This window comes from Heptranchias perlo, chromosome 36, assembly GCF_035084215.1.
Source record: "Heptranchias perlo isolate sHepPer1 chromosome 36, sHepPer1.hap1, whole genome shotgun sequence".
Taxonomy (NCBI): Eukaryota; Metazoa; Chordata; class Chondrichthyes; order Hexanchiformes; family Hexanchidae; genus Heptranchias; species Heptranchias perlo.
In genome coordinates this window covers 15,069,133-15,082,084 of record NC_090360.1, presented here as the reverse complement: position 1 = coordinate 15,082,084, position 12,952 = coordinate 15,069,133, and the positions used below count along the sequence as shown (strand labels likewise).

Here is a 12,952-nt window from a genome sequence, read left to right as displayed (position 1 = left end):
ATTCAAAAATGTTCATGGCATATATTTCTTGAGTTCTACTTCATAACTATTGCTCAAAATTTATATTTTTTATTACAAAAAGAAAAGTTTTATTTTGAAAGCTGCAAAAGAAAGTTAGAATTCAAGGGTTGAAGAGTTTGAATGTGATCCTTATGCGCAGTTTGGTTCTGTAAGTAGATTTAGTTCTATGGCTAACGATGCAGAAATCGCCCAGGTAATGGTCAGAGTATAAAGGCAGGTTGGAGCTTACAGAAGAACTGATAGATCAGAAACTGTAGACTGCGGAATAGGTCTGGGATTACTAATGGGGAGCAGTGGGATATGGGGAATAATTCATCAGGTGATGGTTGGGTAGTCAAATCATTTACTATATCCTACCATTCACAATTCGGTATTTCTGCTGATTATACAAGTTTTCATACAACCATAAGACAATGAATTCATGAATTCATTTTACATTTACAAATACAGAGAACAGCAGATATCATAAGCAATACTTCAAGAATAAAAATAACCAATGGGGAAACAACTCCTGTTCTGGGTTTGCCTATATACATTATATAAAATATATACAATGAAAGAGAGCAGTCATCATGTTAAACAACCAACTAAGAGGTTACAAATGAATGCAGTCTTCTAAACCACTACAAAACAGTTAAATATTAGCACTGTACAGTCAGGATTTGTACTGCCACATTTTGGATGACTGTTTTTACTGGTGTAATGAGATTTGCTGTACAGGTACAAGGAGTTATTATTGTATTTAACCAGTACAGGTACAATGAGTTACTGTAAACGCAAATCATTTGGGGGTATGTTCCACAGATGTGTCCTCCGGTACATGTACTATTTTCTTTTTATTCGTTCATGGGATGTGGGCGTCGCTGGTGAGCCGCCTTCTTGAACTGCTGCAGTCCGTGTGGTGAAGGTTCTCCCACAGTACTGTCAGGAAGGGAGTTCCAGGATTTTGACCCAGCAATGATGAAGGAACGGTGATAAATTTCCAAGTAGGAATGGTGAGTGACTTGGAGGGGAACGTGCAGGTGGTGTTGTTCCCATGTGCCTGCTGCTCTTGTCCTTCTAGGTGGTAGAGGTCGCGGGTTTGGGAGGTGCTGTCAGCATTGACATGCAGTTTGTAGCATTAGGAGCTGGTGACCAGGAAGATTCCATTCCATTCTAGCAGGATTACAGTAATTGCAGCACAATAGTGAGGTAAAACTATCTGTGAACATGAGGAGTCAAGGAGAATATCCATGTGGAAATGACAATTTGAGTTCAGAGCAGGCTATATCCCAAATATATCTCCTTTTGCATTTCTCTGGTTCTACTATTCAGGGATATATATCCATAATCGACTTCATAATATCCAGGAATAAAAACTGACTTATGTTGCGTTGCTACGCTTTTAAAAGCTGCAGAATAGGATCAATGGGAAGAGTCCATACTGTTACAATAGGTGGTGTCCAAGCTTGGTAGTATAAGAGGCAATTCTATAACGTGGTCTGGGAGTATTGTAAGCTTAAAACTATTAGGTTACATGCACCAGGAATACAATGTTGCTCCAACATCTGCTGACGAATCCAAGTGTCGTAACTGAGAGCATAGTTTTTTTTTCCCTTCAAGTATGAAGACTTTTGAGTTAATGCCCCATTCACAGCTGCTGCGACCTTCAGTTCTGAGCAACTTTGTTTCTCATTTCTCTGTAATTTAAAATGTTAATGTGTTAATACAATATCAAGATTGCAAAAGATACTTTTTTGTTGTTCTCATTTTTTTGTCAATGAGGTGTGGCATTAAGGCGAAAATACACGATTAGCCAACTGTTCCTTTAACTGACTAACTTTGCTGAATAAATGTGAAAAGGGTTTTGATTCCCCGAATATATCTTCCAAATTTTACACAAAGTGCGATGTCATCCATTGCCTCATTTGCAGTTAAACAAGAATTCATGCTAATTATTAGCCATCAAAAGCCACTCCAACCTTTATGCTTTAAATACCAAAGCTCATCCATTCCTATTCTGTAACAGATTAATGTGTAATGATGTTCTGAAGTATATTTTTAAAAATCAGAATCCATCTGAATTGTACAATATTGGATTTAGCTGGGACAATCCTAACTTTGGCTTGATTCAGATGACCAGTCCCTTTCTGGAAATATTGGAAACTGCCATTTCAGGTGCAATGAAATATTGGCAATGAACTACAACATGTTCCACCACTGCCGATGAGATTCCCACAATGGCAGCAGAAAGGCAATCTCAGGCCAAGTGCTTTTTGTTACATGTCCCCAATTTTATATCCTCACCCACAACCAGGAAAGTTGAGGGAGCAAACAACCTACTCCTAGGTATCTGTCAATGACCTGGCAGGATGCGCATGAGAACACTTCAGATCACTTTACCCTCCCACAGGAACTTGTCCCAAAGTCCCAGCTGAATTCACTGTGAGGCGGAAAGGTGGCCATCAATATTTCTAAGAGCATTGCTACCCTGTTGGCCCACTCTTATTCCCTTTCTAGTTTTATGTGTCGCTGAGCTGACTTTCAATTTCACAACCTTTATGCATCCAATACTCCTGGAAAGCTAAGCCACTGTTGTGCATTTGACTTCCATGATGGTCTGGTAAGAATTGTGCATCTATGTTTCAGGAAGGTGGCAAAGCTCCACCTAGCTTTGGATTTGGATTCAGGTGATCCAGATTTTAGACTCAGAGCTTGAAATCCCTCTTCCACCCCCACCGTGCCCCAACCCCCCCAAATAAGAACTGCTGCTTTACAGTCTGAGAAGAGTAATTGGTTAAAATGAATTCATGCAATTTGGCACCAGCATCTCCCCAACACTAATCCTGAAATAAACTTTGTTCCATTTTTACTGATGCCCAAAGGATATTCTTCCAGTCTTGTGTTCTCATGTAGAGATCATTCAGATTCCTCAGACTGAGCTCTCCCCAAACCTCAATTAACACACCCATTATTTTGTGCCCAACACTAATTTACTTCTATACTGATTACTTCAATGACATCACTAATTCATTCATATAGTCTTGCAGACAACAGAAACAACATGCATTTAACATGAAGACAGGTCTCAAGGAGCTTCACAAATAGACATAAGGAAATTGCTGGGTGTATAACTAAGGTTGGGACTCAGTATTATTAATGCTCTGACTGCAACATTCGTGGATGAATTTTCTCAGAGGAGGTAGCTTCAAACTGCAAAGGGTTTAGTGTCGGTGGCAGGGAGGAAGAATCTGTAATCATTTACTGAGTTATCTGCAGTTGCTCTGCTGATGAAACTGCCTGTGCCCATTCATTAATGTGGCTTTTGTCCTACCAGGTTGGCATCAATGCTTTCATCTCTTGGGCGCCAACCTGATGCCAATTTTTTTTTTTAAATATGCAGCTTGATTCTGACGTGCGCATTGATTATGAAACCACCTAGAAATAATTGGTCTCGTACTTGTAACAAAGCACACGGTGTGATTTACCACCCCCTCCCCATGCCGAGAAAAGGCAGCCAGGTGTATTGCTACTCAAATTTCAGTGATGAAATAAAGCTGCTTATCCCCAACATCTTTGTGTTGCTAGTTGGCTGTATAAAAACGTCATGGGACAGAAATACCGTGTTTCTGCTGTTTGTCAGCTGTAATCCTTTATGTACGAAGCCAGCACTTTCCAGGGTTTAGACATGACCCTTGACTATTTACTAGGACTACTACTATTTACTAGGAGCTCCCACACAGTAGACAGTAACCAATGTCCAACTAATTATCCGGCATCTCAGAGTAATCCCACACTGGAAGAGGAACAAAATCTATGCGTAGTTCTAATTCTCAGAAGTATCACAAATTGCGCAATTACATTTTCTGTAAACTTTTAGATTGCTGCGTTTTTTTTTATGTGGGCGTTGCTGGCAAGGCTGGAATTTATTGCCCAATCCTGGTTGCCATGAGGAGGAGGTGGTGAGCCGCCTTCTTGAACCGCTGCAATCTGTGTGGTGAAGGTGCTCCCACAATGTTATTCCTTGATACAACTGAATGGTTTGCTAGGCCACTTCAGAGGGCAGTTAAGAGTCAACCACATTGGTGTGGGACTGGGGTCACATATAGGTCAGATCAGGAAAGGACGACAGGTTTACTTCCCTAAAGGACATCAGTGAAGCAGTTGGGTTTTTACGACAATCTGACAGCGTCATGGTCATTTTTACTGATAACAGCTTTTTTTTAAATTTCCAGATTTTTAAAAACTAAATTCAAATTCTTGAACTGACATGGTGGGATTTGAACTCTGGATTATTAGATTGCTGGTTTATTATATGTGGAGCTTCACAGTTACACCTTGCCACAGTAGATAGTCTGCAATGTGAGCATTTAAAGTGCATACAAACAGAAATTAAGCAGGTGCACTGATTCTTGAGGCCACAATCTCCAGTGCTCCTGTCTCAGATTTGCTATCTGAATCCTGCGAGCACCCTGCTGGCAATTCCTGGCACTTTTCTTGCTTTCTCTCACTAGGGAGCAAGAGAACACTACAGAGGTTGGGCTATCCCAGCATTGTGATGGACTGGGGTTGACAATTGTAAACAATTTTATTGTTCTGTGAATTATAAATGCGACTTCATTTCGAGGACTTCATTTCCACATCGTTCACCTGAGGAAGGAGGTAGCCTCCGAAAGCTTGTGAATTTAAAATAAAATTGCTGGACTATAACTTGGTGTTGTAAAATTGTTTACAATTATCCCAGCATTCACTGTGATGATGAAAGCCCTCTATTAGAATGATAGGTGCTGAATAGAGTGAAAAAAAATGACAGAAAGAATGTAAAACACAGAAACAGGCCATTTGGCCGAACAGGTCAATGCCGGTGTTTATGTCCACTTGAGCTGCCTCCCACCCTACTTCATCTCACCTTATCAACATATCCTTCTATTCCTTTCTCCCTTTTGTGTTTATCTAGCGTCCCCTTAAATGCATCTATGCTATTCACCTCAACGATTCCTTCTGGTAGCAAGTTCCACATTCTAACCACGCTCTAGGTAAAGAGGTTTCTCCTGAAGTCCTTATTGGGGGAAGAAAGAATAAAGTCTCTAACAGGGGGCAGGAGAGAGGGGGAGAACACTGTATTAATGACACGTAGCTGTCACCTGCAGCAAGTGTGATATGCAGCTTGCTGTTTCTATGGAGCAGTGCCTCACAGCTTATGATTGAAGATCTCACACTGAGGTTTGTTTTATTTTGGATCAATCTCGTTGAAACCCTTCCCCCACTCCCCAAAAAAAAATGTTCTGATCTGTTGATTTTTGGACCCTGCTCCCTGTTCATCCCACGGGAAAACACAAATCAACATATTTGAGTTTTTAACGTTTAATCCCAGCTGGCCAGCATTAAATCTGAAAGAGAGCTAAAATTTGAGGCACGCGGCCTCGTTAATATATTTTAATGACGGGCCTGCCTCTGGAGAGCAGGTTAGATGCCCGCCCCCAAACACGCCTCCGTTAAAACTGGAAGTGGGCGCGTTGGAGGCGGGTTGGGGTCAGGTTTCCCATTTTTAAATTTTTAAACGCCTTGCCCATCCTGGGGGCTTAAAATTACCCCCATAATATCTGTAATCCCTAATTAATTAACTTTAGCAATCACAAGAAACCCAGTATGAGTGGCTTCAGCATTGATTTCAAGAACGCAGAACAATTACTTGTAGGCTTGACGAGATGCACACCTGCATCGTAGCAGCAAACTAATACATCAATGAATTACATGGTATAATTCTCCTGTGCTCATAAAACACTGTATTCTCCAACTTGCCATGAGTATCACCACAGGAGATCTGCTAGTATATCATACAGTAAAAGAAATGATACTCTGAGTTTGTGTCCATCACACTTCAAGCATCGTATTGTCACTCATTTCTGTGTTACACTTTAAAAATAGTATAAAAAGAAAGAAAGCCAGATATTTGGAATGTGCAAAGAAACTCCATCAACAGTCAAAAATATTTTATTAACACGGGAGTCAGAATGTCTGTAACCTGTGACTGATTTTAGTAATTAAGAGAAAGAAAACCAAATATTTCATGCTTGGTTCCGATCTCAGGCCTAAGAGCAATTAAACTTGATGAACTTCACCCAGTGTTTACTTAACAGCAATTGGACTTTTGTGGTCTTAAAGTGACACACCTTCACCTTAGCAGCAGAACAATGCATTGTGCATTATATGACGTAAAACTCCTCTCTTTATAAAGCGGTGTATCATCCAACTTGCTCTGAGCCGAGCCACTCTACAGAAGATCCATTAGCATATATAAAGGAATCATTTTCCAAATGTTTGCTTCCAACACAGAGCAACGTCCCAGGAGCACAAATTTGTAATACATACATTCTATTGATTGGTCCTGATATAGCAACATTTCTGTGACAAATGAAGTATTTCTCTATTAAGCCGTTTCTCTGAACCAGTCTGTCTGATTCGAGAAGACTTGACTCTGATTTAATGAGCGTCTGTCTGAGTTTTGGATTGGCAGCCCAAAAATAACTGGAGTGCAGCATTGCAACTGAAGTGTGTTGACAGCAATGTGAGATTAGTGATCCACTGCCAACAATGAATACAATCTTTATTCTGTATTCTTGCTGCAAGTTGTGTTCAGTGTTGCTTATTTTAGTTATCAGTAAAAAAATGGTGTGTTTTAATGACTTTGTGCAGGACTGATAGTTTTCTAATAGTTTTGAAATGATGGCCAATAAGCATTGTTCGAAAGTGGTTCTGTCTGTTTGGCATTTGACTTGCATGTAATCCATCAAGGTCCCAGTACTATCTAGCTGCTGGCCCACTTGGATTTGCCTTGTATTAAAACGTTAACAAAATAAACAAAGATTGTAATTGGCTGATTGAATGCTGTACGATATACTGGGAAATCTTGTTGCAGGGTTTAATTTGGATGCATTGCTAACTTTACTGAAAACATTAAATTCAATTCCTGTCCCAGATGGAACTCCCACAACTCCTCACTGCTAAGTTAAAGCTGCCTCTATTTCCTCTTTTCTGCCAAGCTCTTTTCTCAACATATCTTAACTGTTAAAGCCCAAGTTAGTTTAATATTTGAACACTGCTCCAATATGTGGGAGGCTCTTGTGATATCTCCCCCATACCCCGGGCAGGATATAAGAAAAACCTTTACACTCAATTAGCAATTCTTCTCTACCAATTGAGTCCAACCCCCTCTATTTCCATCAAGACTTTTCTTATTTCTCTCTATTTTATCAATGTTATCACGATTATTGCTCCTCTGAACTTGAAGTCTCGCTTGACTCAGTGGTAGCACTCTCACCTCTGAGTCAGAAGGTTGTCGGTTGTTGGTTCAGAGTCTTGAGCACGTAATCTAGGCCTGACACTTCACTGCAGTGCTGAGGGAATGCTGCACTGTCGGAGGTGCTGTCTTTTGGATGAGATGTTAAACCAAAACTCCGTCTGCCCTCTCAGGTAGAAGTAAAAGATCTCATGGCACTATTCGAAGAAGAGCAGGGGAGTTCTCCCCGGTGTCCTGGCAAATATTTATCCCTCAACCAACATCACTGAAACAGATTATCTGGTCATTATCTCTACTGTCTGTGGGGCCTTGCTATGAGCAAATTAGCTGCTGTGTTTCCTACAGTACAACAGTGACTACACTTCAAACGTTGGCTGTAAAGTATTTTGGTATGTTGTGAAAGGCGCTATACAAATGCAAGTTCTTTCTTTCCTCTTTTGGTACGTCTTAAGCTTCAAGGATATCTTCCCAATGCTATTCCTCTTTCCTGTATCCTCACTGTGTTGAAGTCAAGACTCATCGTACCATGTCCTACGCTAAATTATATTAACCCAAGACTGTGGGACTCCTTGTGTCCCTCAGTTTTAGCCTTCCAGCTGAAATCTAACTGGCGTCACCTGCTGCGATTTGATTTACCTCCCATTTGTCGACCACACTCTCAACCTTTGCGATGTCCTGCGCTGTAGATTTTGGCTCCTCGCCTTGGTTTCTCAATTTTAAAAAAACAATTGCAAATCTATGCTGGTCACTGTGATGTTTTAATGCTCATTATGCTGCATGCTTTGTCATCGATGCATCACAATCTTCTACATCAAGCCAATTTCAAAACTGCAGTGTAATGTTCCCCATTTCATAGCAATCAGCAGTTTGCTGCTATTACTGCAGTCAGTGTGGAGCCAACTTTTTAAAACTTAAAGGTAAAAAAATAAGCTGGCAGCTCACTCAACATCCATTTACATTTCTAATGATTGGACAGTCAGCTCTTTTCTATCAGGGATAGTCAGTGTTTCGCCATTTCCTCATCAATGGGTGATTGGTGAAAGAGCCCAATGTCAGCCTTTGAGTGTGTCCTTTTGTGGAATTTTAAATTGTCCTACGCAAATGTACTATTAACCTACAGCGATCTGCACACACTCCTCCCAAACACTCCAGGTACTGCATGAGCAATATCATTGGTGGATGAAATGCCAGCTTTTGTTCCATGGTTTCTGCCAATGATCCTGAAATTGGCAGAGTTCTCTGTGATAAGATCCCGTATTGGTATGGGAAGTTCATTTATCACTGCTTCAGGCCTATCTTGGCGCTAAAAGCATTTTGTGATCATTGCTTCGCCTATGCACATCTTCCATTTCGAACTAATGGTATTCATCAACAGCATTGCTCATTGGTGCATACAGTGGGATAACACTGCCCTGCTCAGATAGAGGCACTGGACTGTGACGAATCCAATACTCACACTGAGCTATGTAATTTAGGGAATATTTCTGTTGTTCACTATTTACATTGAAATTATAAGCACATTTCATATTCACATGTTTACAATTTTGCTAAAATTTGTGAACAGTGGAATCCTCCCCCTTAGTTTCTTCTATGTTGCATTCTTATAAGGGCCAAAGCTGAGATGGTGGGACTGCAAATGGGAATCTCCGAAGGGCAGAGTGATAATGGGTAGACAGCTGTGGGACCTGGCAGAGGGAATAGCACAATGACAATGTCTAATGGCATTTTGTGCCAACCTAGTTATGGCACCCAATTAACTGAAATCAGTGACTAATAATCTGTCTAATTTTCCTCACCTAGCCTAAGCTTGTGTTACTTTTGCCCAGCTGTTCACCAACTGGGTAATCACCTTCAAAACTGGGTTACATCGTTCATGAACTTGCCACAAGAGTAGACTGATGACAGGATTAGTCACAATATAGTCATGATGATAGTTCTTTAAATAGATTAATGCAGTCGCTAGCTGGGTATTTGACTTCAATCAAGGCCATGCTCCATTGCTCTATTTGCATTTTCTTCTCAGCATTTTCTTGCTATTTAATTATCTCCCGTCTTCTCCTGAAGGCATGGACTCCTTTACTGGAGTATTGAAACATAGGTGAAGATCATCCAAGTGCTGTTTGAACATGCCTTGATGGTGAGCATTAACAGGTTATTAGAATGTAAAGGACATCATTGACAAGCCTGTCTTGATATTCCTGTGAGGACCATTTTGGTCTGGCTTGGTGTTATTAGCTTCACTAATGTTGGGCTCATCCTTTTTATACTTTGATGGAAAAAAGTTGAGAACAAAACTGCCCATGATATCTTACTCTACATTGTGCCATTAGAAGTCAAACCTCAGACTGGAGTAACATTCTACTGGTACCTACCAAGCAGAGTGAGCAGATAGGTTGGGAGGGAAGGGCCACTCCAAGGCCCAGGGAATCCCATGTACCCAAGCCCTTAAAACCACTTTGGAGCCAATAAAACCAGCTTTTCTTCTGGAGGGGGCGGTATGCACGGGTTTAGCAGTTTTAGCCTTTTAACTGGTACCAGAGGCATGGGTTATATATGATATAACCAACCCGTACTCTGCAGCAATCAATACTGAACCAATTCCTGAGTACATTAATGGCAATTCGGAGCCCACATGAGAGTTAGATTTTTCTTTTCCCAGAAGTACAAAAAATTATCTAGCAATCTAATTTGAGGCTTTGGATGTGGGGGCAGAGGGATTAGCGAGACTGGCCATTGTTCTTCTCATCTCTGGGGCCTCTTTCCGAAGATCCGAAGGAAGGACACGACAAGAATGTGTGCAGTGGACATTCCAGTTTGGTTGCACCTTCTCCCCCACTTGTCTATCTGGTCTAGGTTGAATCTATAACTTACCAAGTTCTCTCTGCTAGCAGCAAGGTTACGTATACCACCTGGTCCCTTCCACTTTAAGCATGTGGTTAACACAAATGCGGAACTTCTGCCAGTTAGCGCAAGTTTTATATGGGATGCGTCTAGAACTGGAAACCCACCAGAATGTTTGCACCTGCTTTCTGGGCCCACTCTGTCCAACTCTTTGCTTCCAATCCTCCTACCTCAGGAAGAAGACCCACCATGTCACATCGCACTTAAAATACCATCCCCCTCCCTCCGTTACCACTCTTGCTGGAGCTCACTCCCTTTAAATAACATGGCCTGGCCCCACCTGTCCTCCTGGCCTCGCAAATACCTACCAGAAAATCAACACCAGTTGTCCTTGTGGTGTACAATTTACATCTACTAAACTGTCTCCGTATATATCCGAACGTATTAGATCTTACATGTATTATAGAAATGTAGTAATGTTCAGGACTAGAGAAGATCATTTTGATCCATCTGGTCAGCCTCAGAGTTATGACTTACTACAATCAGTAAATTCTTAATAAAAAAAAACCCTGGAATGGCAACAATATGTTGAGATTGAGTCACCAATCTTTGATTAAAATTCTTGAAAAATCCTCTCTCCCAGATTCAGCTGATCACTCCATCATCCTCCTATATCTCTCCTCCATTTTCCAGCTCAGTGAGACTGTCTCTGTTTGGTTCCACTCTTCCCTATCTGATTGTAATCAGAGTGGCTTCTTGTCCCACCCCCATACCATTACCTCCAGAGTCCCCCAAGGATCTATCCCTGCCTCTCCTAATCCTCATCTATATGCTACCCCTTGTCAGCATCAACTGTAGATATGGGGTCAGCTTCCACATGCTGACGACACCCAGCTCTAACTCTCCACCACATTGTTCAGCCCCTCCATTGCTCCGGGTTGTCAGATTGTTTGTTCAGCATCCAGTCTTGGATGAGTCGCAATTGCCTCCAGCTAAACATTGGAAAGACCGAAGCAATCGTCTTCACTACCCCCCACCCCCCGCCCTTACAAACTCCGTTCCCTCACCATCAATTCCATCCACAACCACTGTCTCAGGCTGAACCAGACTGATCGCAACCTTGGCATCGTGTTTGATCTTGAGCTGACAATCCAACCCCCTGAGCTCTCCATTCCTCTGACTCTTATGCATTCCTCTCATCCTTTCGTCCCTCCATTGGGGATCATGCCTTCAGCCGCCTAGGCCCCACGCTCTGGAATTTCCTCCCTAAACCCTTCCACTTCCCCACCTCCCTCTCCTCCTTTAAGACTCTACTTAAAGCCCATCTCTTTGACCAAGTTTTGGTTACCCCTCCCAATATCTTCTTTTCTTGCTCAAAATTTATTTTTTTCCTTACGTCTCGGTGAAGCGCCTAGGGACGTTTCTTTTATGTTAAAAGGCTGAACATAAATGCAAATTGTCGTTGTAAAATTAGTCAAACTAGACATGCAATTGGGATATCATAGTGGACTCTTCACATTGGTCAGCCAAATCCATTCTACTGAACAATCTTGTTTGCAACCTTGATACTGACAGACTATTGCTCTGTCTGAGGAAATCTCCACTTCTTACCTTAATGACTGGCTTTGTCTGGATGGAGGATCTGAAACAGAGACAGTGATATTGTTACCACAAGAGATCGTCAGTACAGGTTTCATTATTTTCAGCTAATTATCTTATGATCAGTCCTGACCAAAAATATGCTACTTAAAACACTACATAGAACTAAACAGGAAATAGGTTTGAAAGCATTCATTTTTTTCTTGGTCAAAGGTATTAACAACCCCATAGCATGAGGAACAGAGTACTGCAATTTTTAAATATTTTTTCAATTTTCCCCCTCTGATTTTCTCTCTTACTCAATTGAAGATACTGAGATATGATCGGTACTGATACACAGTTACCGGCAACCTCTCCGTTACTCACCTATGTGGCCATTCATCTTAATGTTGGAACAGGCAATGAGTATCTGCAGGTTATCTCGGCAGGAAAGCACCGCTGCCATATCTGATTCGGTCCTCGCCCAACAGGGGAATTTCAAGTGTCAGGAGTGGGAACTCTAGCTGCTTTCCCTCTCCCTAGCCCAAAGATTCTGGCCTAGAAATTGGAAGTGCGGTATGATCCGTGCACTTGCCTAATGAAGCCAGCGGCAGGCCGTGGCAATTTGGTCCAGCGTGCCAGCCGCAGCCCTAGAGTCAGCTTCAGTTGCGGAGGGGTGCGAAATTGGCCAATGAGGCCAAGGACCTCAGGTTAGTCTGGGGGGTGGGGGGTAGGCAATCAGGAGAGGGATGTGCAATGATTGGCAGCAACCCACAGTTTCAGTGTGGAGCTTGGAGGAGCCTTCCTGCTCCTCCTGACTCTGCATTCAAGCAAGTATTTTTTTTAAAACTTGCCTTTTTGGTGGCGGCCTCCAGCAGTCCCTTTAAGGCCCACTGGTTAGGCCACATGTAGACCTGGTAATCCTGAACACAGCAGACCCAATGTCTGCTCAGGGCAAACCAATTTCTGGCTTGGGTCTTAAAACAGGCGTTAGGCCCCTTAAAAACATTTTCGAGAGGCCTAACACCTGTTTTAGGCGATCGCCAAGGAGGCCTCTACAGCATCCGAACCAATGTGGGGTCGGACATGTTTCCAATGGTATCCAGGTGCGGGAGGTTGGCCCTCTAAAGTAGACCTAATTGCCTGTTTCCCACCTAGATAATGGGCGCAACAAGGTCCAATTACTACTATTACTACTACACCATTGTAACCTTCAGGCACCCGGCCTCACTA

General features: G+C 42.0%; 1 protein-coding gene across 2 annotated transcripts in view; it reads right to left on the bottom strand.

Annotated features, from left to right (window-relative positions):
- Positions 1–813: 813 nt before the first annotated feature.
- Positions 814–12,952, bottom strand: part of LOC137303972 (transmembrane protein 273-like) — a 56,058-nt gene continuing 43,919 nt past the window's right edge. For both annotated transcript variants that reach the window (XM_067972367.1, XM_067972368.1), the window contains 2 exons: positions 11,753–11,783; positions 814–1,700 (listed from right to left, as the gene is read on the bottom strand). In XM_067972367.1, the coding sequence (XP_067828468.1) occupies positions 1,670–1,700; positions 11,753–11,783 (62 nt within the window). In that variant the 3' untranslated portion in view covers positions 814–1,669. The remainder of the gene's footprint in view (positions 1,701–11,752; positions 11,784–12,952) is intronic.